Source organism: Piliocolobus tephrosceles, chromosome 3 (genome assembly GCF_002776525.5).
Source record: "Piliocolobus tephrosceles isolate RC106 chromosome 3, ASM277652v3, whole genome shotgun sequence".
NCBI classification, from domain to species: domain Eukaryota; kingdom Metazoa; phylum Chordata; class Mammalia; order Primates; family Cercopithecidae; genus Piliocolobus; species Piliocolobus tephrosceles.
In genome coordinates this window covers 68,501,795-68,527,317 of record NC_045436.1, presented here as the reverse complement: position 1 = coordinate 68,527,317, position 25,523 = coordinate 68,501,795, and the positions used below count along the sequence as shown (strand labels likewise).

General features: G+C 37.8%; 1 protein-coding gene across 2 annotated transcripts in view; it reads right to left on the bottom strand.

The window, feature by feature from the left end:
• The window catches only part of HERC3 (HECT and RLD domain containing E3 ubiquitin protein ligase 3), a 124,058-nt gene that overhangs the window by 16,648 nt on the left and 81,887 nt on the right, over window positions 1-25,523 (bottom strand). For both annotated transcript variants that reach the window (XM_023195425.2, XM_023195426.3), the window contains 11 exons: window positions 23,829-23,940; window positions 23,239-23,428; window positions 21,277-21,440; window positions 21,048-21,161; window positions 15,060-15,083; window positions 14,878-14,967; window positions 13,161-13,331; window positions 11,040-11,183; window positions 9,952-10,118; window positions 6,727-6,793; window positions 6,157-6,239 (listed from right to left, as the gene is read on the bottom strand). In XM_023195425.2, the coding sequence (XP_023051193.1) occupies window positions 6,157-6,239; window positions 6,727-6,793; window positions 9,952-10,118; window positions 11,040-11,183; window positions 13,161-13,331; window positions 14,878-14,967; window positions 15,060-15,083; window positions 21,048-21,161; window positions 21,277-21,440; window positions 23,239-23,428; window positions 23,829-23,940 (1,326 nt within the window). The remainder of the gene's footprint in view (window positions 1-6,156; window positions 6,240-6,726; window positions 6,794-9,951; window positions 10,119-11,039; window positions 11,184-13,160; window positions 13,332-14,877; window positions 14,968-15,059; window positions 15,084-21,047; window positions 21,162-21,276; window positions 21,441-23,238; window positions 23,429-23,828; window positions 23,941-25,523) is intronic.

Here is a 25,523-nt window from a genome sequence, read left to right as displayed (position 1 = left end):
CACCTGGCTTTGAATCCTGGCTCTGGTTTAGAATCCTGGACTTCTAGCTGTACAACCTTGAACAAGAGACTTATGCCTATCTGTGCCTCAGTTTCCTCATCAGTAAATGGGGAGGCTTACGTGTAAAATATTTCAAATAGTGTCTGACGCATGGTAAGCACTCAAGAAGTGTGACTGGTATTTTAATTCTGCTGTTCCTGTAATAGTCCAATGCAAATACAATGCAGATCTTAAAGACTGCATCCCTCAGAAACTATCCTGAAAGATCAACTGAAGTCTGCCAGCAGTCCTGAAGTAGATCTTAAGGAGCAAGAAGTGTTTGTGATGCATGAGTTTTATTCTCAGGTTCTCACTATAGAATCTAGATGCCCTCTGAAGCACTTACCTTAAGTTTGGCATTTCTCACTATGTGATCCTTTTACTCTACTCTCCGCCCCCCCCTGCCCCCCCAGCCCCATGTGTGTGTCATCTGTCTTTTTTAATAAGGGGAAAATGGGAAGACAGCAATTGCATTTAATCTGATTGCATCAAATTGAGGTAAACGTTAGGGAATCTAGAACGGTGTGTGGGTTTTTCACTAATGGTAATAACACCATGTTATAGACCATGAGAAATGCTTAACCATGAGTAGTCATGTGATATAGTATTATCCAGATGTGACTACCAGCTGGTGGCAAGATTTGTCTATGATGCAGCCACCAGTAATCAGCCACAGATGTTCTTTTACCTGGATGCCTACAACTCATTTGACTGTATAGGTTCTGTCCAAGGATAGAAAGCATTTTAAAACCAAATGAAATGGAATAAATTATGAATACAGAATTGGTATTCCTCTGGCATCTTCCCCTGGGGCAGCAATGCTAGCAAATATCTTACTGTCAACAAAAACAGCCTCAATGCCAGCAGTATCTGTGTATACAACTGCCTAAAAGTCCAGTAGGTATTCTTCTTACAGTTCTTTCATTTTCTTAGTCATAAAACGTAGGACTGCCAATGACTAGATTATGGCATATAACCAAGGAAATAATGACTATAATGATCAACTTTTTATAACTTCATACAGCCTTTCTTACCAGGACCTCAATGTACTTTGTTGGTAAGATTTCTATTTTGTGCAGCATAAAATGAAAAGAAAAAAAATTCATTCATGTCTTTTTCTGGTGGTCCCTAACCAAAACAGCCATAGTAAAGAGTGCAGCAGTAACCATGAACGGGACTGGTATCCTTAACAAGAGAGCTTGCTTTCCATCCCTGCTCTCCACCATTCTAGGATACAACAAGAAGTCAGCAGTCTGCAACGTGGAGGAAGGCCCTTGCCAGAATCTAACCATGCTGGCAGCCTAATCTTTGACTTCCAGTCTCCAGAACGTGACAAATACATTTGTGTTGTTTATAAGTCATCCAGTTTATGGTACTTTTTTACAGCAGCCCAAACGAAGACAGACAGGTAACTGTGATAGCAACAGGGTCTCCTGCCTGTCACTGAGTGACACAGACATGTACAGCAGTGCCTAAAGCAGCATGGATGAGTTCACAGTGCACTCAATGAGTACTCTGAAAAACCAAAATCTAAATTTCTACCTAGTACAGAGGCTGTTCCATACATCATGAACATAGTATAATGCAATCAAAATTTCTCTGTCTGAACTGACAACTCAGATTTTTCCATCCCTTTACAGAGCACCTTTCATATTTATGTCCTCTTCTCTACTTTCTAGTATCCAAATCTTAGTAGGCTTCCAAACTTAGCTCTATCCCATATCTGTCCTCCCAGATGCATCTGTCCAAGTTGATTTCTCTGAACGCCTTCAGATTCAACCACCCAATTTAGTCTTCATATTCCATTTATGGTTGCATCTGAGAACAGCTTATCACCCTAAACAAACTGTGTTATATTCTACTATTCCTGCACAGTTTCTCCCACAACTGTTGAGTCAATTCAACTGTTGATTCAAAGAAATGTCTTTTGAATAAGGAGAAAGACAGTGAGAGTGACAGGGAGAGAGAAGCAAAGAAACAGAAAGAGAGAAAAATTCAGACTTAGAAACAGGGCAAAAAAGACAGAGACAAAAATATGCTAAGAGAAATAACTTGACAAAGATATGAAAAGGAGTAAAAAGTTCTGGCAACTGCCTCAACTGCAGACTACATCGCCAATTGCCTATTCCTGCACTAGGTCATTCATTTCCCCAGCCACTGTATCATACCCACAGAGCACTATGACGACCCACCAAAGGATGAGGAGATTCTGAATGTTCCCCTTCCTCAGGATGCTTGCTATCCCATTGTTAGCTTCTAACGAATGATGCACACATTATCTTGTCTGAAACCTAATGCAAAAGCTAAGACATTGTTTGAAAGACTAAAGGCTATATATGTATCTACATATGTACTTGCACACATGTGCAATGTTTAAAGCAATCCCCAAAACAAGAAGGGAAGAGAAATCAACTGGGCTAACAAATCTGCTTTATGATCTGCCATAAATTTTCCCAATTCTAAAAACATTATCTGACTATATGGAATAAAAAGCCTGTTCTTACTAAGGAAATAAACAACCTGAAAATAAATTATTTACTGTTAACAAAAGTACCAATGTTATATAGATAAAGGAAACTGCTTTTAGCCCCAAGAGATTCTTATCAAGGGTTTTGATGCAACATTCTTACTTGAATCAAGACTAGCCTCTATATTAGGTTTCTAGAGCCAAGATAATTCCATCAACTGAAGCCATTTTTGTTGGGTGTCTAGGTGGCTTCTGCATCATTTCACTCAACTCTGATACTAGAGCTCACTTTCCCCAAAGCTGAGGCTTCTTGGATAATCTGGAAGGTTTACATGACACACACACAAAAAAAAAAAGGTTACTGAATGCTGTATGAGATCATACTAGCTTCGAGTTGTTTTTTAAAAACGTCAAGGATGGGCTGCGTGCAGTGGCTCATGCCTGTAACCCCAGCACTTTGGGAGCCTAAGGCGGGCAGATCAGCCCAGGTCAGGAGTCCGAAACCAGGCTGGCCAACATGGCGAAACCCTGTCTCTACTAAAAATACAAAAATTAGCAGGGCATGGTGGTACACGCCTGTAATCCTAGCTACAGGGGAGGCTGAGGCAGAAGAATCACTTGAACACAGGAGGTGAAGGTTGCAGCGAGCCAAGATTGCACCACTGTACTCCAGTCTTGGAGACAGAGTGAGACTCCGTCTCAAAAAAAAAAAAAAAAAAAAAAGTCAAGGATAGAAGTCTGTCAATATTTTTCTTTTTTTTTTTTTTTGAGACGGAGTCTGGCTCTGTTGCCCAGGCTGGAGTGCAGTGGCCGGATCTCAGCTCACTGCAAGCTCCACCTCCCGGGTTTATGCCATTCTCCTGCCTCAGCCTCTGGAGTAGCTGGGACTACAGGCGCCCACCACCTCGCCCGGCTAGTTTTTTTTTATTTTTTAGTAGAGACGGGGTTTCACCGTGTTAGCCAGGATGGTCTCGATCTCCTGACCTCGTGATCCACCCGTCTCGGCCTCCCAAAGTGCTGGGATTACAGGCTTGAGCCACCGCGCCCAGCCTGTCAATATTTTTCTATTTTTTTTTTTTTGTTGTTGTTGTTTTTTTGGAAGATGAGGCCTTGCTTTGTTGTCCAGGCTGGAGTGCAGAGGCATGATCATGGCTCACTATAGCCTCCACTTCCCAAGCTCAAGTGATCCTCCCACCTTAGCCTCCTGAGTAGCTGGAAGTACAGATATGCACTACCACACATCTGGCTAATTTTCTTTTCTTTTTTTTTTTCTTTTTTTTTTTGTATTTTTTTCTAGAGACTTGGTTTTGTTATCTTGCCCATGCTGGTCTTGAACTTCTGAGCTCGAGCAATTCATCCACCTTGGCTTCCCAAAGTTCTGGGATTACAGGCATGAGCCACTGCACCCAGCCCATTCCTATTTTCAAAAGGAAAGATTGTGGAAGAAAACCAAGATAGATCACTTGGATAGACTGAATTTAATAGGATCTCCAATTGCATCTTCCCAACTATTTCGAGGAAGAAGCCAATAAAAGTCCAGAGTGAGTTTTACTTAATTTTCCTGCATGCGTACAAAGAGCATCTAGTTTCTCCACATCTGTATCTTTTTTCATAGCTTAAATGAAACCTTGCCTTCCTCTCTAAAGGCTTCCAAAGAAAGACTGTCATTCTCTCACCTTTCTCACCCCCTACCTGCCCTTTCCTTAAGCCAAGAAGTTTCATTGCTAGCCTATGGGCGAATTATGCTCACATCCTCAAGAGTCTGTATTTTATTCTAACTTATATAGCTCCTCCAAGAAATTACATTTTCCTTGTCCTTGTTTTTCATTTCACCCCTTCTTTCTTGTTGATTCTTGCTGTAAGCAACCTCAAATTCAATGGTGATTGAGGCTCACATAACTAATTAAAAAATATTCATTATAGACTTCTTTATTGAGATATATAAATTTTCTGCTCTAAACACAATCACCTGGGTATCACACAGACATATCAAAATCAATATATTCAAAATGGAACTTGTTCCCTTGAACCTGCTTTATAGACTCTGTTTTCTATTAGTTAGTGTTTGAATTAGAAACTTCAGCATTATTATCAATATATGCCTCTCTCATACCATCCATATATAATCAGACAATAGCTCCTATTTGGTTATATAACCAACTCTGTTTCCCACTGCCTTCGTTCTGGCTGTTATCATCCTTTACCTGAGCTACCTCAAAAGCCTCCTAATGGGTATCTCTGCACATGGTCTATTTCCACATGACCCCCAAAGTAATCTTTCTAAAATAGAAACCAACCATGTTCTACTCCAAGCGCCATTCAAGGCCTTGATAACCTCCACTCTGATGCTACTACGGTCTCCCTTCATCTGTACACCACTCCCCACTCCACAAGTATCCAACATTCTTTATCATGTGTCAAACTGGAGAGTCGCGACTCACCCGGTGCCTAAAATGTTTCCTCCAACTTGCATTCTTTCATGTCTGATAAAAGTTGTAGCCTCTTACTCTAGTACCGTGGCACCTAGGCTAAAACTTCTATCACATACACTGGATTCTATCGCAATTATTTCCATACACTGACCCTTCTTAACTAATCTCAAGCTTCTAAGGATGGAAGTTATTCATTCTCTATACCCAGCAATATGGCTGACACACAGTAGTCACTCAGTGTTTGTAAAGTAAATTGATTTCATGCAGATTAGCATAATTTAATATAAAAGCAAGCAAAAATGAGCATCTTCTCTCCTCTAAAGAGTTAACTCAGAGATTATGAATCATCTTGAAAAATCAAATGTACTTGAATTTGTTGTTATGATCCAGAGAGAATAACTTAATTTAAAACCTCTACGATAAATCATTCAGCAGTAAAATAGCAGTGATAGTAAGCACCTTTATAAAATTCATTTATTCAACACATATTTTTTGAGCATTTTTGTGCCAGGCACTCTGTTAGATACTAGAAACTCTGTGCTAGACACTGGGAGTTCATTCATTCCAAAGTATTTTCCAATAAATTATCTCATTTCATTCTCACAAACATCGCATGAAGTAGAGAGGACAGTGATTATAATCTCCATTTGGCAGATGAGAAAACTGAAACCAAATAGTTCATGTAACTTGCTCAGAGTCAAAGCCAAAAAGATGCAGATCTAGAACTAAAACAGTTCTCTCCTGAACCTAGTCCTGGTGCTTGCTCTGCTATTAAAAATTATTTAGGCTGGGCATGGTGGCTCACGCCTGTAATCCCAGCACTTTGGGAGGCCAAGGTGGGTGTATCACGAGGTCAGGAGTTCAAGACCAGCCTGGCCAAGATGGTGAAACCCCATCTCTACTAAAAATATAAAAAATTAGACGGGCGTGGTGGTGCATGCCTCTAATCCCAGCTACTCCAGAGGCTGAGGCAGAGAATTGCTTAAACCTGGAGAGGCGGAGGCTGCAGTGAGCCAAGATCGTGCCACTGCACTCCAGCCTGGGTCCGTCCAAAAAAAAAAAAAAATATTTAAAATCTGTAAATTCTTGCCCTATCACCCTTACCTCCCCTCTGAAGAAGGTATTAATGTTAAAAAGTAATTTTTATTTTGGTCTTAAATGTCAAACTGCAGAAATATGAAGTAGCAGCATCTGCAACAGTCCAAGGCCAGGACTAACCTGTTATCCTTGCACACAGTCACGTTATCTCCCCCAGGTATCAGCTTCTTCTGTTCAATCACTCCATAGCTTTCTCGGCAGATCTATATTTAAGGTGGAAAAAAGAAATATTTCAATTTTGTTGACCATTCATCTTTGTAGAACTCAAATGACTGAGAGAGCCTTTAGGAACAAATGTAGTTTCATGACTATTACAGAAAATTAGTGGGAGAATAATGAGAACTTGAGTCAGAAAACATTAGCACGTTAAAAAACATCTTTTGTTTTAGGACATGGAGTTGCCAACAAATGCACTCAAGGAGAAAATGACATGAACTCAAGAATATGTGTCAAGAGTAGGAAGGATTATTTCTTCAATAATTTTCCTAAGTGCATAGATTAATCATTCATTCATTTATTCAACACACTCACTGAACTCCTATAACACTCAAGACACTATGACTAAAATAATTTTTTTCAAAGAAATCCCTGACGTTTTTCTGTGATTTGAAGAAGAACTAATGTTAATTATCACTCTACAGATGGTAAGAGAGACAGCCACAACCCTAAGTAAACTGTGGAAATTCTTACCGTGAAGTTGAGGCAGAAAGTCTCCTCCACGTCCTCCCCAGGGTAATCTAAAAGCTCTTGGAGACTCCTAATCATAGAATGACAGAAAAGGAAAAGTGGAAAGTCAGATACTGCTGCAACAGTGTTTCTACTTCAGTTACAAGTCCAGATCATTTCCAAGGAAAAACTATGAAAGGAGATTCTGGAATAAACATAAATCCAGATGGACAGAAAATCATGTACCTACACCTTGAAGACAATTATGGCACTAGACCTATAAAACATTCATTAATTATTCTCTCTTCTTACCGACAAATCTTATTAGACTTGAAAAGAAATTCAGATGGATTTTTAACCTAACATACTTGTGTCCTCTTAACTCTGAAGTAGTTTGCAAGTGTGTGTGTAGATATATAAATGAGGAGATGGTATTGCAGGGGCCTCCAGCCAGCTTCACTGGCTTATGCATTAGTAAAATAATCCTTCCATCATAAAAAAAAAAAAAAAAAAAGCCACAAAGTCACCACATCCACTTGGGAATTTTAATGGCTTACTTGTTAATGCAGAAGTCTCTATCTGGTAAAGACCAGGGGTGCCCAATCTTTTGGCTTCCCTGAGCCACGTTGGAAGAAGAATTGCCTTCTTCTTAAAATACACTCACACTAATTTTTTTTTAAGAGATGGAGAAAGGAAAAGAAGTTGTATTTGAGAGGTTATGCATTGCACAGGCATATAAAGCTGATACTTTGCATGCCAAATGTGTCCATAACAATATACTGTCTCCGTGTAATTCAGCATAAAACACTGCTAACTGTCCTTAACAATATAATTTTAAAAGATTGATTTCAGACACTCCAAAAATTCACCAGCCAAGAAAACTATCATAGTTGTTCACCTTCTCCCTAATGTTAATCAGCGAAATGAGTTTCTTTTTAAATACTTTTTTCTTCCTTGAGACTGAAGAGACAAAAATAAGTCTGGTTTTGTTATTAGTACACAGATAAAATATATATTAAGGAAAACACATCTTTACTTTTTTCTTCACCCAGTTAGAAAGGCTTTTATTATTATTATTATTATTTTACTTTAAGTTCTGGGATACATGTGCAGAATGTGCAGGTTTGTTACATAGGTATACATGTGCTATGGTGGTTTGCTGTACCTATCAACCTGTCATCTAGGTTTTAAGCCCCACATGTATTAGGTATTTGTACTACTGCTTTCCCTCCCCTTCCCCCCCCCCCCCCCCCGACAGGCCCCAGTGTGTGATGTTCCCCTCCCCACCCCCCGACAGGCCCCAGTGTGTGATGTTCCCCTCCATGTATCCACGTGTTTTCATTGTTCAACTCCCACTTATAATGAGAACATGTGGTGTTTGGTTTTCTGTTCCTGTGTTAGTTTGCTGAGAATGATGGTTTCCAGCTTCATCCATGTCCCTGCAAAGGACATGAACTCGTTCATTTTTATGGCTGCATAGTATTCCATGGTGTACATGTGCCACATTTTCTTTATCCAGTCTATCATTGATGGGCATTTGGATTGGTTCCAAGTCTTTGCTATTGTAAATAGTGCTGCAATAAACATACATGTGTGCAGGTGTCTTTATAGTAGAATGATTTATAATCCTTTGGATATATACCCAGTAATGGGACAGCAGGGTAAAATGGTATTTCTGGTTCTAGATCCTTGTGGAATCACCACACTGTCTTCCACAATGGTTGAACTAATTTACACTCCCACCAACAGTGTAAAAGCATTCCTATTTCTTCAGAGCCTTGCCAGCATCTGTTGTTTCCTGACTTTTTAATAATCATCATTCTGATGGCATGAGATGGTATCTCATTGTGGTTTTGATTTGCATTTCTCTAGTGATCAGTGTAGAGCTTTTTTTCATGTGTTTGTTGGCCACATAAATGTCTTCTTTTGAGAAGCATCTGTTCATATCCTTTGCCCACTTTTTGATGGGTTTTTTTTTTTTCTTGTAAATTTGTTTAAGTTCCTTGTAGATTCTGGATATTAGACCTTCGTCAGATGGATAGATTGCAAACATTTTCCCCATTCTGTGGGTTGTCCGTTCCCTCTGCTGACGGATTTTTTTTGCTGTGCAGCTCTTTAGCTCGATTAGATCCCATTTGTCAATTTTGGCTTTTGTTGCCCTTGCTTTTGGTGTTTTAGACATGAAGTCTTTGCCCATGCCTATGTCCTGAATGGTATTGCCTAGGTTTTCTTCTAGAGTTTTTATGGTTTTGGATTTTTTACATTTAAGTCTTTAATCCATCTTGAGTTAATTTTTGTATAAGGTGTAAGGAAGGGGTCTAGTTTCTGTTTTCTGCATATGGCTAGCCAGTTTTCCTAGCACCATTTATTAAATAGGGAATCCTTTCCTCATTGCTTGTTTTTTCAGGTTTGTCGAAAATCAGATGATTGTGTATGTGTGGTGTTATTTCTGAGGTCTCTGTTCTGTGCCATTGGTCTATATATCTGTTTTGGTACCAGCACCATGTTGTTTTGGTTACTATAGCCTTGTAGTATAGTTTGAAGTCAGGTAGAGTAATACCTCCAGCTTTGCTCTTTTTGCTTAAGACTGTATTGGCTCTATGGGCTCTTTTTTGGTTCCGTATGAAATTTAAAATAGTTTTTTCTAACTCTGAAAGGAAAGTCAATGGTAGCTTTATGGGAATAGTATTGAATCTATAAATTACTTTGGGAAGTATGGCCATTAAAATAGAATAATTCAAATGCTTCTAATATAAAGGGAAATATTTAAAGTGCTGGATATCCCAGTTGCATTGGTTTGAACTTTACAAATTATATAATGTATTATATTATCACATGTATCCACAAAATATGTATATCTATTATGCCTCACCAACAAAAAAAGTATAATTAAAGAAAGAAGATACAGTATTTTCAGGGTGTAAAACCCAAGGACATGGAAGGTCAACTTTTCCAATCCATGGGTTCTTCTAGGGCCCCTGCAGGACTTAAGCATATGTGGATTTTAGTATCTGCAGGGTGTCCTGGAACTAATGCCCCTTGGATACCAAGAGACAACTGTACCGATAACACCGGCAATGTTTCAAGCAAGTAGCTGTACAGCTACATCTTAGACAAAACACATATAACAGGGTCTAATCATAGGATGCAATAAACTCATATTTGTACAGATAGTATTTTCAACCTTTAATCCTCATGCCAGAGGCAGCCACAACAGTTTCAGATACCAATCGCCTTTTAGCTTTGTACCTTCCTTCAGTGGGTGACAACTCCTTTAAGTCTTCCAAGCCAGGCTTTACATTGAGTAACTTCTTGTAGAGAGCCAATGGGAAGTGGAGATCAACCACAGTAGAGTTGTAGATAGCTAGTCCACAGGTTATGCCAATCAAGTGAAACCAGTTGTGCTCTACAAAACACTTTTTAGGACATATACAAAAGTGTTAAAAAGAAATGTAATGTTTGTGGCCTTCAAACATTCTACCATTTCCCTCAAAATATTTTCAAAATAGAAAAACAATGGTCTCATTAATATTTAGTTACCTTCTGTAGCAAAGAAACACACTGACAAAAGTTGTTATCCCTTAAAGACGCAACGTAGACAGAGTTAAGCATTTGCACCTAGTGATACAGAGAACAGCTCATAGTCATCTAGAGCAGGGCTGTCCAACAGAACTTTCAGCCACGATAGAAACATTCTATTCTGTCCAATCTCATATGGTAGCCACTGGCTACATGTGTCTACTAGGCACAGGAAATGTGGCTAGTACAATGGAGCAAATGAATCTTTGTTGTTACTTAATTTTAAATAAATAATATATAAATAACCACATATGGCTAGTGCCTAGTGGCTACCTTTTGGTATGGTGCAGATGTAGGAAGAAAACTCTCATAGAAAAAAATGTAAATGACAATCTGATTGAAATTAGAATGCCTTTAAAAACTTAGCTCTCCCACTGAAGTTTCAAAAATAAACTGTGCATGCATATGTGTGTGTGATAATATATTATCATTGTTATTAAAATCAGACATATTTGATTATTGACCTTCCATGTGTCACAAAACCAATTTATCACACTGTTTCTTTTTACCCTCCTCAGATAACAAGACTTGGATCTTACCTACTAGAAATGGAAATGGGACTGATGGCTCACAAAATGCACTATGAGGTCTTGGCAACAAGTATAAATGAAGACGGGATAAACATTTTAATTACTTATAAACATTTTGAATTATTATCCTTGCTATGTTCCCCTTTGCAAAGTCAGAAATTAGGGGATTGGTCTGACAACAAAAAGAAAGTTTAATCCATCTGTTTAATTGTGACACCACTTCCTTACCGTATCTGAAAACCACAAGAGATTTGAATCTTGATAGTAGGTAAACATTCCATAGATGGGATTCAAAAGTTCTTTTAACAGTAAAAGAAAAAATTCCTTTGTAACACCACCAGCATCCACTGCTTCTTCACCATCAAAGATTACCTTAAAGTAATGGAACGGAATTAATGCTTCAGGGAAATCTATGACAAATTTTATCTCTTTTCAGCAGACCATTTTCTAAACTCAGGACAAATGAAGGAAAGTATAACAAAGAATATACACTGATGCAACGAAAACTGCTAGGTGTGTCTGTTGATTATTGTTGGTAAAGCTTTAACAAGGTACTTATAGATACACAAAATTTTTACTAGGTGCTTCAAGGGATACAAAGGAAGTCAGAAATTTACCACCTGTCCTTAGAAAGTCTACCATCTATTGGCTGGGCGTGATGGTTCATGCCTGTAATCCTAGCACTTTGAGAGGCCGAGGCAGGCAGATCACCTGAGGTCAGGAGTTCAAGACCAGCCTGGCCAACATGGTGAAACCCTGTCTCTACTAAAAATACACAAATGCGCCTGGCGTGGTGGCGGGCACCTGTAATCCACTACTCGGGAGGCTGAGACAGGAGAGTCGCTTGAATCTGGGAGGCAGAGGTTGCAATGAGCCGAGATTGCGCCACTGCACTCCAGCCTGGGCAACAAAGAGCGAAATTCCGACAAAAAAAAAAAAAGAAAAAGAAAGTCTACCATCTGCTTAAGGCAGAAAGACAGACATAAAAGCAGAGAATACTTTTTATTTTTAAAGAGTCAAATATATAATGAGAGGTAAATATTCTGGCACATAGAAAAAAATGATTTTTCATTTAACTTGAATAAAAGAACACTTTCTGGGAGAAATCACTCTCCATAGGGTTCTTGAAGTAACTGCTGCATGTAGAAGGGAAGAGAGTATTCTAATCAGACACAGACATGGGCTCTGTGAGGGAGTGATAGTAGGCATGCTGGATACATAATGGTTATTAACAGTAACAACTACAGCAAATCAACAAATGACACGGAGATTACTACATGCCAGCTCTTAAACTCCATTAACCTAATCCTCAGAACAGCGTTATGCGTAGAGTCCTATTATCCCCATTTCAGGGATAACGACTCAGGCACAGAGCTAAAAACAGCATTCAAAAAGCTTACACTTGTGGCTGTCTTCAAGATTGCCTAGAGCAGGACAAGAGTAAAAGTGGGACAGAGACTAGGACCTGGATTACACAGATGCCAGCAGAATACTGCTACAAAGCAAGAACTGCCTCACCTGAATTACCTATTGAAAACAGGGCAAAAAGAAAAGCTGTATCAAAAATATAACCCAGAAGTTCTGGGGAGAACAACCAGGCAGACTGATGTGACTGATGCTACTGATTAGGAATTTTGGAAAGGGTAAATTATGGAGCATTATTTACCCTTTATGGAGATGATCAGTTCATTTCATGCCTATTACATTTCTGAAAGTGGAACTTATAAAAAGATTAGCAATAGGGATATGGAAGTTGTCTGAGGGAAAAGATGAATGACTTTAAGCAATTTCAAATAATTCACTAAGTATTTCTAGAATACCTACTGTGTACCAAGCATTATGCCAAGCCCTGGAAATATGCATGATCTATGGAGAGAGAAATTTTTTTTCATTTAATAATTTGCAGGTACTAGGTGTGCCTCTCATAATAGGCCAATAGCTTCCCAGATGATTTTACTACCTTTCCATTTTCCTATTTTACCTTCTTTCTCTTAAATCTTTGATATCCACAATCTTCCTAAATGATAGCTTAATAGTTGTAATTAGTCAAAGCTTTCATTTTGGTTGTTGTTTGCTTGTTTTTGATAGAGCTGGAACTGGTACACCAAAGACAGCAGAAGAAGACAAAGAAAGCACTCTAAACTTTCAAATAATCCACTGGCATTTTTATCCAATGTTACACTGAGATGTTCTGTTTGGTGATTTGACAAAAGAAGGTGACTCAATTCTTGTAAAATGAATGAAAGAATGGCTACATCCTACAATTTTACTGAGATCATTGCTGCTTAATCAACACTGTTTGAAGAAAAATTGCGAAGGTATTTAGAGGAATATCCTGAAGGAACTCACTTTGAGAGGCTTTTTCAAATCAATATCAGAATGAATGCTCAGCTCTCTTAGGGCATCTCCGACAAGGTTGTTTCTGCGAACGTGAAGGACCAGGAAGGGGCTTCTGGCCAGCAGAGGCTCCAGGGTGAGAAGCATGAAGACATTCTGCAGGTTGGCTCCATTGACTGCCACCTGGAATGGCACAGTCAAGAACACAGTTACTCAGAGCACACGCATGAGTTGGGAGAGCAGTCAGCTGTGCTTCTGGACTTGGCGGTGCTGACTGCACCTCCATTTGGTTCTTTTTTTCCCTCTTAACTTCCACAGATTTTCTAAGTTACTTATGTTTACATAGCACACAAGTCTTTCTAATCTGGACTCACAGAATCTAACTAAAACCGTTTATGAATCATATGATCTATAACCAAGTCCAGGAAAGTGACTTAAACCAGTTGATTAATACTAAAATAGTATCATGCTTGAAGAAACATGGTAGAAAGTGGGTAAAAACCACAACTTTCAAAATGGCAGGAAAAGAAAGCTAATAACCACTTGTTAAAGAGTTATTCTTTGAAAAATTTCATTTCTCTTGAAAACCTCTAAACTGTCAATATAACAGATACAGCGATATGAAAACAAACACATATATAGATAGATGCAGTCAGAGTTGGAAAAAGACAGACAGGCAGACAGTCAGAGAGATGGAGAGGGAAAGATAAATGAAGTTATATATCTATATCTACCAACAGTAGGAATTGGAGGATTTGAGCTACTAATTCACAAATGTTTTTGTGGCTTGTCAACAATTATACTTTATAATAAAAATGTGTATTTAAAATAAATCATTAAATAAATCTCTATAACAAGTTTTTATTCAACGAAGAATTCCCAAGTTCCATTTAACTCTCTCTCTCCATCAGGAGTCAGCAAACTAAGGCCCCACATATCAAATCCAGCCTGCTGCCTGTTTTTGCACAGCTCTTGAGCTAACAATGGTTTCTACGTTTTTTTTTTTTTTTTTTTCTGAGATGGAATTGTGCTCTGTCACCCAGGCTGGAGTGCGGTAGCACAATCTCGGCTCACTGAAACCTCCACATCCTGAGTTCAAGTGATTCTCCTGTCTCAGCCTCTCGAATAGCTGAGATTACAGGTGGGCACCACCATGCCCAACTAAGTTTTGTATTTTGGATAGAGACAGGGTTTTACCATGTTGGCCAGGCTGGTCTTGAACCCGACCTCAGGTGATAAGCCTGCCTCGGCCTCCCAAAGTGCTAGGATTATAGGTGTGGGCTGCACCCGGCACGGTTTCTACATTTGTTTAATGGGTGAAAAAAATCAAACGAAGAATAATCTTTCACCACATGTAAAAATTATATAATATGCAAATTTCAACATACACAAAGTTTTGTTGGAATATAGCCATGCTCATTCATTTATATATTGTCTATCACTGCTTTTATGCTAAAATAGAGTTGAATAGTTGTAACAGAGACCATACGGTCCCCAAAGCTTAGAACATTTACTAAGTCATCCTTTTGCCAATTTCTAATCTACGTAAATGTGTATCCACCTATGTGTGTTATATTCAACACAAATTACTGAAAAGTTTCAAACAGCTTTAAGAATTATAATGGAATTTCAACCAAATATGTCTTCTCCTATTAGAAAAAATTACAACTGAATGTCTAGAAAGAGAGAAACACATTAAAAAGAGGAAATAATTTCTAAAATATAATACCTGCATCTGTAGTTCAGCATCTGTCTGTAACATTTTGGTCTTGGCTTGGGCATCAAAGATGAAAGGGTAGGAACAAAGTGTTACAGTATCCTAGAATAAAGCACATTACTGACAGTATTATACTATTCCACAGAAAGTATAGCTGGAAAAATATAAAAGCAAATTTTAAAAGGATCATTTACCTGTATTATTGATGGTCTAGCTTTCTGTGTAAAGAAAAATAAAAAGTCTCTTACTTAAATTGTAAAACCTGAATTTTAATCCCTCCAAAAGTAAAATATAAATAACAAAACACAGAACCAATCTGACTACTGGCCATAGAACTAACACCATTTGAATGGCTGACTAAATTTTAAGGGAAAAAATGTTTTGATGGCCACAGAATGAGAAAAAGAGCAAAAGCAATTAAAAAATATTTTTTATGACTTTTAAAGGGCATGTCACTAACTCTCCACAATTCACAGCATTAACAGAATTCTCTTTTGTAAGAAATCTAATTCCAAAACAGGAGCTTTATAACCTTGACTTCACAGGTTAATCTTTGTTGGGTAAAGTGGACAATACAAATTACATTTTATTTGTTAAATGATGTTGCATCTTCCTACACACACACACACACACACACACACACACACACACACACACACACAGGCTGCTACTCTTAGGAGAAATCAAGTATTTGGAAAGAATTTCAGGAGCTTCTAAAAAGGACTTTATCTAGTAAACTGTTGCTGACTCAGCACTTAGACTAGTACTCGGCCTACAGAATGCATTCCATGGATATGTGAATGCACCTGTCAATAAACTTTGGAGGGGAGTAATGGTAAAAATCCACAACCACAATGAAGGACATCTAGGAGATGAGTTACAGTTTCACTTTTTGTTAAGTTGTGTAACAAACATTAACTTAATATTAACTTCATAGAAACAAAAAAAAATCAACAATATAGGTCATGTTGATCTGTAGCAAGAATTACCAAACAGAAAACCATAGGTGTAGTCTCAGAGATCTGGGAGTACTCTATATATTTCTTAATGATATCCTAAACAAAATTAGTAAAACACATTAAGTTATATTTGTTTGAATAACTGCATTGGCATCATGTTATTATTTAATTGTCCAAGTGTAGTGAGAAAAGAGAGAAGCAGTCTTGGCATGTGGATGCTGCATCTGCACCTAAGAAAAGGCCAATGCGATCCTGGCTTGCCGCATGAACATGGTTTAACAGCAGTTGAAGGAGAAAAGAGAGGTGAGTCATCCCAGCCAGATGGGCAGTGGAACTCAAACACCAGGGCCTGACAGCACACAGGCCACATCCACAATGCAACTGGAGTTTAGGTTCAGTAAGACGTTTGATCATCACATAAAATCAATGAGGCTAATCTGCATTTTATTGCTGTTAAAGTTTTGCTTGCATTTAATTTATAAATTTGGTTTTATAACTGTACTATATCAGTACCATATGAATAAGCAGCATGTGCCTCCTTTTGTCCTTATGGATATTTAAATACAATAATTTAAAAGCAATTTTAATTAAAATCTACCCTGTTAACCCTTTATAACTAGGTTCCTCCAGGGATCTTGGCACATTTCTCTAGACAGAGAAACACTAATCGAAGAAACAATTCCAGTCCAGTGAGATCAGGTATGAAATCCTGCATATATCATCCAGACCAATCTTACTCACTCTCATGCCTACATATCCAATTACTTTGAAGTTAGAAATCAAAATGACTAGAAACAAAAAAACAAAACCACACCATAAAATAGCACTATACAAAAAGCTAAATCATCTTCTAGTCTAGGTACCTACAAAAGATATAAGCATCCTGGGAAAGAAAGCAGGCTTAAAACTGGTGCCAATATTCAGAATTTCCTCATCTGTTTCTCAGAAAAGATTAGTTTACGCAAAGCATTATTTGCCTATTCTCAAGGGAAAAGAAAGATCTTGAACGTGTGTTGGTCTATAAAGCAAGATAAAGTTTTTAGATACTTCAAATATAAAAGTGACTATGGAAGAAGTGATAACACAAAACAGTTCTGGCATTACAGAGTCCAAGCCTACTTAGTATTTTTAAGTACATACTGGCATTTTAGTTGGTGTAATGCAGTTATTTCAGACATCAATCAGCAGTTTTTTCTGTATTCCTTGGCTCTTTCCAGTCCCACTCCTGTTCTTTGACTCTCTCTCCCCACCCTCTTCCTGTAATCCCCACCCCAAGCCTCCCTGCATCCCTTAAATATCCACCTTCTGTAGCTCATAGTCCCTCTCAGCATCCCTCACCTTACTCCTTCCCACACCCCAGAGTTGAAGGAACCCAGTTTTGGAAGAAGGCTGATCTCTCTACTGGAGAAAGGGAGGAGTTAAATTGAGGGCAGGGTCACCATTCTCTCCATTGAGAGGGATGGCTGGAAAGAAATCCAAAACTGCCTCAGTTAGGAGCCACAGCCAAAGCCAGAGAGACACTGCCCAGAGCTGGTGGTCTAGAGGAGGTCTCAGGTGAGCCAGCAAGGCAGGCAGGAAGATACGGAAGCCTTACAAAACCGAAGTGACAGCTCTAAGGAAGGCAAAGGATGGAAGGGTATTCAGTCAAAAGAAGCTGCAAATCTGTAACAAAGGTCTGCTTATACATCCACAGACTTTTCATAAGTCTGTAAGTTTTTGTATTTCATATATAATAATTTAATTTCATTTTTATTCTATGAATGCTGAATATTTTAGAAATCGTACTCACACTTGTATTTCCGTATTATACGAAATAAATCTGCATGATTTTGTGCCACTATTGCTATTCATAACCTAGAAGGATGCACATAACCTGAGAGGCTACTTGTCTTGGACTATCCATTCCTCAAAAATGAGTTTCACAGACTTAAAACTAGTAAAGTACTAGTGGACCATATTTCAAGTCTCCCTGCCTGAAACAGGGCTGCACTGTGACCTAAGCTCATTTCTAAAGCATATGAAATAGAAGCAATGAATAAGTAAATGGAATAGAACAGAAAAATTGGGAATATCGTTTTTTTAAAATACGAAGTCAACATTTCCTAAACGTGGCTGCAAGTGGGGCAGGAGGCACTACACGCACAGGTGCAGTGCTGGAGAAGAAATACAGCCTCCTCTGACTTAGGGCCTGTCTTGTCTCACACGTGCACAATACTCACAACTGGAGACAAAATACTGCCTGGCTTTGTCTCCTTTAACACATACAGCAAGATGTCGAGCTTTATCTAGCTTTTATTTTTGAAGGATTGACATTGTGGCACTGACTTTCCCCACTTGTGCTGCCCTCTAGAGGAGCCCACCAATCACTCACTCTGTGCTATTTGGTTTTTAAGTGCAGATAAGGCAAGTTGCTGATTGAAGTAAAGGAACCACTACCACCTCTTCTTTAAAAGGAGTAAAAATCAGCCACTTTAGAATGTTCCTTCTGCACACATGTGTTAGATCCCTTTGGGAATTTTTCACTGCTGCTTCTGGGCTAAACACTCTGCAAAGGTAGACACCATATCCATACATGTTTCCACTCCCAGTGACTAGCAGGCAGACAGCACACATTAGGTGCTCAAGAAGTGTTTAGTGAAAAATAGTTATTGAGGGCTTATTATATGCTAAGTACTCTGCTAAGTAAGGTCTTTCCATGCTTTCTCACATTTAATTTCCACAATCTGTTATAATTCTTATTCACAAAATAGGATGCTGGGCCTATAGAAATTAGGTAATTTGTCTAACGCCACGGCCATTAGACCAGAGTTGGGAATTGAACCCAGGTCTTTTTGGCTGGAGCATGTGCTCAACAATATGCTACACAGCCTCAGCTAGTAACAAGCTAAAAATTCCAACACACCAAAAAAATGCATTTATTATTTAAAAGTAGTTAAAATAAACAAAAATAACATATGAAATAGCTTTAGTATTTTAAGTTAAAATCCAAAATATCAAGAAATTTAAAATTTAATTTCTAATATCATTGTACCTCATACACTAGAAAAAATTCCACAAAAATCACAAAAGGTCATAGACTAATTTCATGTAATTTTCCATATTTCTTTAATAACTGTTACAGTTATTGAAAAGATGAGCATCTGTTATTCAAGATCTGATATTTGTTTATCAAATGTTAAGAGAAAGGAAGTTTAAAATATTATAAAAGTTACTTAATTATCTCTACTCAGAGACTACTGTCATAATAATCTAGATTTTAACATGAGCAACTTCTTCTTCAGGGTAAAAAAGAATTACAATTTGTTAGACTTATTTTATTCAGCATTAAGTCACAGAAAGGGTAGATTAGAAATCAGAAGAATTGACTTTTATTGCTAATGAAACTGGTGGAAAAATTGTTTAAGTTCCATTTCCTCATCTAGAAACAAAGCAGTTGGCCTAAATAATTCATCAGGCTTATTTTACCACTCATAATGTTATTATTCAGTGAATAATTATTCATAAATTGATAAAACAGAAGAGCTTATTTTTTAATAATTCCTAAATTTGAAAGTGAAAACAGAGTTCATTACTAGCCTTCATGTTAAATTTCCCAAGTCAACCCATTTAGAACACTCTAATTCATTTATATTAAAAAGTATTTTCTTGGCCAGGCACAGTGGCTTAACCCCTGTAATCCCAGCACTTTGGGAGGCCAAGGCTGGTGAATCACTTGAGCTCTTGAGTTCAAGACTAGCCTGAGAAACATCACAAAAACCCCATCTCTACAAAAAATACAAAAATTAGCCAGGCGTGATGGCACACACCTACAGTCCCAGCTACTCAGGAGGCTGAGGTGGGAGAATGGCTTGAGCCTGGGAAGCAGAGGTTGCAGTGAGCCGAGATGGTGCCACTGCACTCCAGCCTGGGTGATAAAGCCAGACTTTGTCTCAAAAAAAAAAAAGTATTTTGTTTTCTCAGGGTAATCATAAAATCTTATTTAAAAATAAAACACTGTATGCATTTTTTAAGTCTCTAGAGAAAAAAATACAACATTGTGTCTAGCATTCATCATCCATTATTTGACAAAGAAAACAATCCTGCTTGTTCAGTTAGATCAGCCTATTGAAATGCCTTGCTTTTGGAGACAACTGCTGACTTCCAAAAACCCCACAGGAAAAATATTGCCCTAATATTGGTGATGAACTTGCTACACTGGCAAGGACTCACCTCAAATCTGCTGCCCACGGCTTCACAAAATACAATAACTAAATTATCATTCTGTTTTCCGACCTAACTCAAATTTGCACATACTCCACAGACGCGAGATCCTAAAGAGCCTTGCATATATCCCAAGCCAGTGTGCTATCAAAAGGAGCAGTTCCTGCCATGCCAGTGGTGGTAGGCAGGAATCCACAGGCCCCTGAATGGCATATCTAAAATATAGTGAGACAGCGCTGGATCAGGGATGTGTGACACTTTCACACACATAATTCTCAATCAGAAGGGGCCTATGGGGTCCAGGTAGCTGACATATGATGACTGAAGTAGGCTGTCAGAAGACAATAATTACCAAATGATCCTTCCTCAATGGCAGGGATAAATTAAGCTGCAGTGGGAATTGTGGCACATACATAAGCCTCATCTAAAGAGTCACTCTTGAACTCTGGCCACTTGCTGTCATATGGGAAGACAGGTCGTATTGCCAGATCTTCCAAGTTTCAAGGAAAGCTAAAAATTCATATTTGTATTTGTCTTGGTTTTTTTTTTTTAATTAGGGTTTTAAAAAACCTAACATAACGTGTACCATCTTAAGCATTTTTAAGTGTACAGTTCAGCAGTGTTAAGTATATTCACACTGGTGTACAACTGGAGCTCCAAACTTTCTTATCTTGCAAAACTGAAACTATACTCATTAAATAGCAACTCTCTGTTTTCCCCTGCCTCCAGTCCCTAGCAATCACCATTCTACTTTCTGTTTCTGTAAATTTGACTACTTTAGATACTCTGATTTTTAAAAGGTGGCAACTTTTAATGTGTAACATTCTGGGTGACTACTCATTTATGACTCCTTATAACACTGATGATTACTTAAAGCACTTCCAAGTTTCTAGAATGCAAAAGGCCAGCTGGATGAAGAATAGGTGAGACACTGACACCAAAGTCAAAGACATATTATAGCACTCACATGTGCTTTTCTTATAAAAAGACTAAAGCTTTAAAATGTGCTTTATGAATTCTTACCATCCCTGCTTGATGCAAGAACCACATGAGGTAGTCTTCCTGAATGTCCACGAGACTGGAAATCTCAGGAATGTAAAATGTATCATATTCCACATGCTTCACCTTAAGATTTACCTAATGAAGAACAAAATACAGACAACTAAAACATGGCTTCGCAAAGAACATCTCACTAGCATATTTTACCCTACCATCTAATTACCCCCTCCCCAGTAGCACCTCCTATGCTCACCTTATATAACTTCTCCAAGAGTTTGAGAGCTGCTGTAATATAATTGTTAAACAATACAGGAATTAAGAATGTCTTTCTTCCCCTCAGTAGATAAAGGACTGCACCTTTATAGAGGTTTACCAGCTTCATGAAATATTTCGGGCATACCTGAGACCACCAGTTATCTTTAGAAAGAAAGAAAGAAAAGACATTATTTCAACACGTAATCTTGGGCAACTATTTATGTCTTCTGCCTGCCAGTTAAAAATTGCTTTGTCTAGAAGATAAACATTAGTCTAAAATGCATTTTCCCAAAACTGACTTTAAAAAGAATCCATTAAAACATTTTTGGAGAGAACAGCAGCTGTACAAGAATCCCTGGAGTTCTGTTTTTTTTTTAAAGCTTGGTCTGATTTTTTACAAAGACTCAACCTGAAGGTTAACTCACAAGTCCAATTCCAGACTACATGTGGACAAGAAACACATATTTTGGGCAGGAGTGATGCCCACTGTATTAATCCAAAAAGTATTCTTATGTCCTAGTGCTTTCAGCTACCACTAAATCCTGAAGCAGAAATGCAAAGGATGACACACCCTAGAAGCAGCAACAATACGGCAACCATTCCCTTCCCTTTAAGAGGTATCATTAGTTGAAAAACTGCCATTTTTATTTCTCACCAAATAATGCTTTCTCATAACCAGACAAGAAAATTATAGTACTGGCTTATATTTCATTGGAAATAAACTCAGACATACTGAAATATTTAAAGAATGAAATAATATGTCTGAGATTTCCTTTAAATATACTCCAACAAAAAATAAAAAGGTGGTGAGGGCAAGAGACAGATGAAATAAAATGGGCAAAATACTGACAACTGCTGAATTTGTGTGGTGACTACCTGTAGCATACTCTCTACTTTGGGGTATTCTTTTAAATATCAATAATTAGAAGTTAAAAATAAATTAAGTGTGAAATTGAATAATTACGTTCTCTTTGTAATGTCCAGTCTGGAAAAATAAAAATGAAAAAACTCTAAAACTTGAAAGTGAGGTAAGATTCCTTCTAATATTGCCACCTCTCTGTTTCACATCAACTAGAACACCTGAGAAAATGTTCCCCAAAAGGCTTTTGATCTTAAAAAAAATTAAGTACTAACATTTACTAGCGCTTTCATTATTATTTCTGTTTTTATCTCTTCTACAAAGGTGGAGGCAATATAGAAAAGCCAGCATTCCACCTTCAGGAACACAGTCTCTTTATTCGTGGGTAGACCACACTCAAGTAACATCCCAGTCCATCTGGAACACAGAAGTTACTGAGCTGCAATGACACCTAACAAAATTTACCCGGGGGAGAAAAAGTAAAAAGCCAGGTGATAGACTTCCTGCACTTGATTAATAAAAACATTTCAGGTGCTACTCCCATGAAAGACACTCTCCAAATCACTGAGGAACGGAAGGTTTTTATCTCAGCAAAGTGTCCGGAGCCTGCAAAAATCAGTGTGGACTCAACTGTCCTAAAAAAGAAAAACAAAACAAACATTTGGTAAGTCCACACTAGGTCATTTTCTTTCTCTTCTTTTTTGGAGACCTCTGTATCACCAAAACCGCTCACTTCACTCCCACCCCCTAAATTAGACATAGGAGAAACAGAGACCAATGTACACGAATATTGAGGCCCTATTTATTATAAGCAAATGTGGTAGAAAAAAGTAGCTTCAAATTAAATAAATTAGGTTTGTGAATATTATAAAATCAAGATTATTCTGGCATGAGTCATTTCAAATAATCTAAATAATGGTTTTATTTTCAACTTGAAAATAGGGTTAGCTAAAAATTAACAGTAAAGCAAAAAAGGTTTTAAGTGTTAAGGATATTAAACGGCAACAAATAGATTCTTGGATCTCAATCCACTGGAGCCAGGAGTCACACCAACAAAACAAATGAGCATAAAACCACTGATATCGAGGTTAGCAAATTTACCTAGTACTTTGCTGGGGTTTGTATCCAGCCGCAGAATGGCCATAGCCAAGGGAATAGTCAATGTTATATAATACTTGGAATCCTGGAGTAGGGGAAACTCAGGTAGTATTAAATAGATTCTCATGGCTTCAACATCTGGTGGTGAGCTTGACAACTGGGGAATTAGGCAACTTTCAAAACTGTTCAAAATCTGTGTGAGAGAAAAGACTAATGAGAAATTCAAACAAACTTGAGATCTAGTGAACTTATCTCTAAGTTCATAACCTATTTGATAGACCCTCAACTCATTCATTCACTATGCACGAGAACCTACTGTGAGCCCTACACTGGTCTAGGCTCTCAGTACATATCCATTAAAAGAAAAGCCAAGGATCCCTGCCAGTGCAAACTGTATATTCTAGAGGGGCACTGCCTTGGAAAGGTTTAAGCCAAAAGAAAACAAAAGGTAGGTCTAATTCCCAAAGTAAATACTTTACAAAATTAAGATTTGGAGACTTTCACTTTTTCATCTTACTCTTTTTCACTTGAAACTGAATTCATCAATACAAAAATGCATTTTTAAGAATGCACTTTACAAATAAGAAACATACCTGTTCTAGAATCATGGAGTGCTGAGAGTTCATCAACTTCTCAAATAACACCCTAGTTGAGTTCAAGTCAATCCCAGGGATTTTGGGACTCGTTTTAAAATGTTCATCAATTCTAAACAAACAAAATAAAAAAAGTATGTAATAAAAGAAAAACAAAGCAAACACTCTGATAAGAATTATAAACAAGTAAACAAAATACTATATTCTTACTAATCAGATTTAAATTTGACCTGGCAGATAAGATCCACAAAAATACCGCATTTTGCATAAATCTCAAAATAATAAACCCAAAATAAAGAATAGTATTTCACAAAGAATAAAACACACTGGAATTCCTTTTACAAGAATTTTCAAATTTTTAAATCTGTTTTCCTTCAAGTCAAAGTACAAGGACTGTCATATGAATTTAAAGCTATCTTGAAGTTTATAAACAAAGAATTATTTCCCTGATTTCGTATCGTGTTTTTTGGTTTTCTTTCTGTATTTGTGGCTCATTGAACTAGATGTAGATGCTGTTGCTTGGTGCAAATAACATCCCCTGTGCAAAGTGGTCCACTCATTAACAAACAACAGTAGAACCTCCTTGTTGAAAGCCTTTCTCACCAAAGTATTTAAAATAAAAATGATCGGCCGGGCACGGTGGCTCAAGCCTGTAATCCCAGCACTTTGGGAGGCTGAGACGGGCGGATCACGGGGTCAGGAAATTGAGACCATCCTGGCTAACATGGTGAAACCCCGTCTCTACTAAAAAATACAAAAAACTAGCCGGATGAGGTGGCGGGTGCCTGTAGTCCCAGCTACTCAGGAGGCTGAGGCAGGAGAATGGTGTGAACCCAGGAGGCGGAGCTTGCAGTGAGCTGAGATCCGGCCACTGCACTCCAGCCTGGGTGACAGAGCGAGACTCCTCCGTCTCAAAAACCACAACAAAAAAAAAGATCTAGAGTAAATGCAAAGTTAATGTCTCTCATCCTTAACACAAAGGATACAATTACATTCACCCAACGACTAATTTCACTGCTACTATTTTCAACTTTCTAGCAACTAAATCTTTTTTTAACCTTAAACAAAATCTTAGCATTTTTGAGACTTAGAGAATATCTCATATATCCCGCTCTTGAACCTACCACATCTGTTAATTTACAAAAGAGCTATCTATTTGCAAAGCAGCTTCTGTTTTTGAGTAATGGACACATTGGGATGATTTGAATACACTCCGACTACAGTGCTATAATTTTTGAAAACAAAAAAGAGTTTCTAACATTTTAAAAAATCATAATTATATGTATTGAAACCCCTATGGTCAAATGAAGATAAATTGCTTGTACTTTGTTTGTTGGGTCTTTCGTTGTTGTTATTACTTTTAAAATAAATCTGCCCAAAATATAGAAATGAATTCTGGTTTCCAGTATGTAATTTTCCATATGCTTACAGATACTTTTTGTTATGCTGTTGAGAAAACAAAAACAAAATGTTTTGTCTATACGTGTTTATTGCTTTGTAAAACTGGTCTTCATTTTGATTGTTTTCCTGTGATGCATCCTATGTAAACTACAGGAGTTGACTTTCTGAAATAGTACAGATGTCAGTTTGAAAAAAAAAGGCTTTCTCCGCAACTCTATACGAAATCTGTGATACTAAAGGTGAACAACCTAACAAGTCTGGCCAAGAGCCCTTCCCAAATGTCATGAAAGCTAT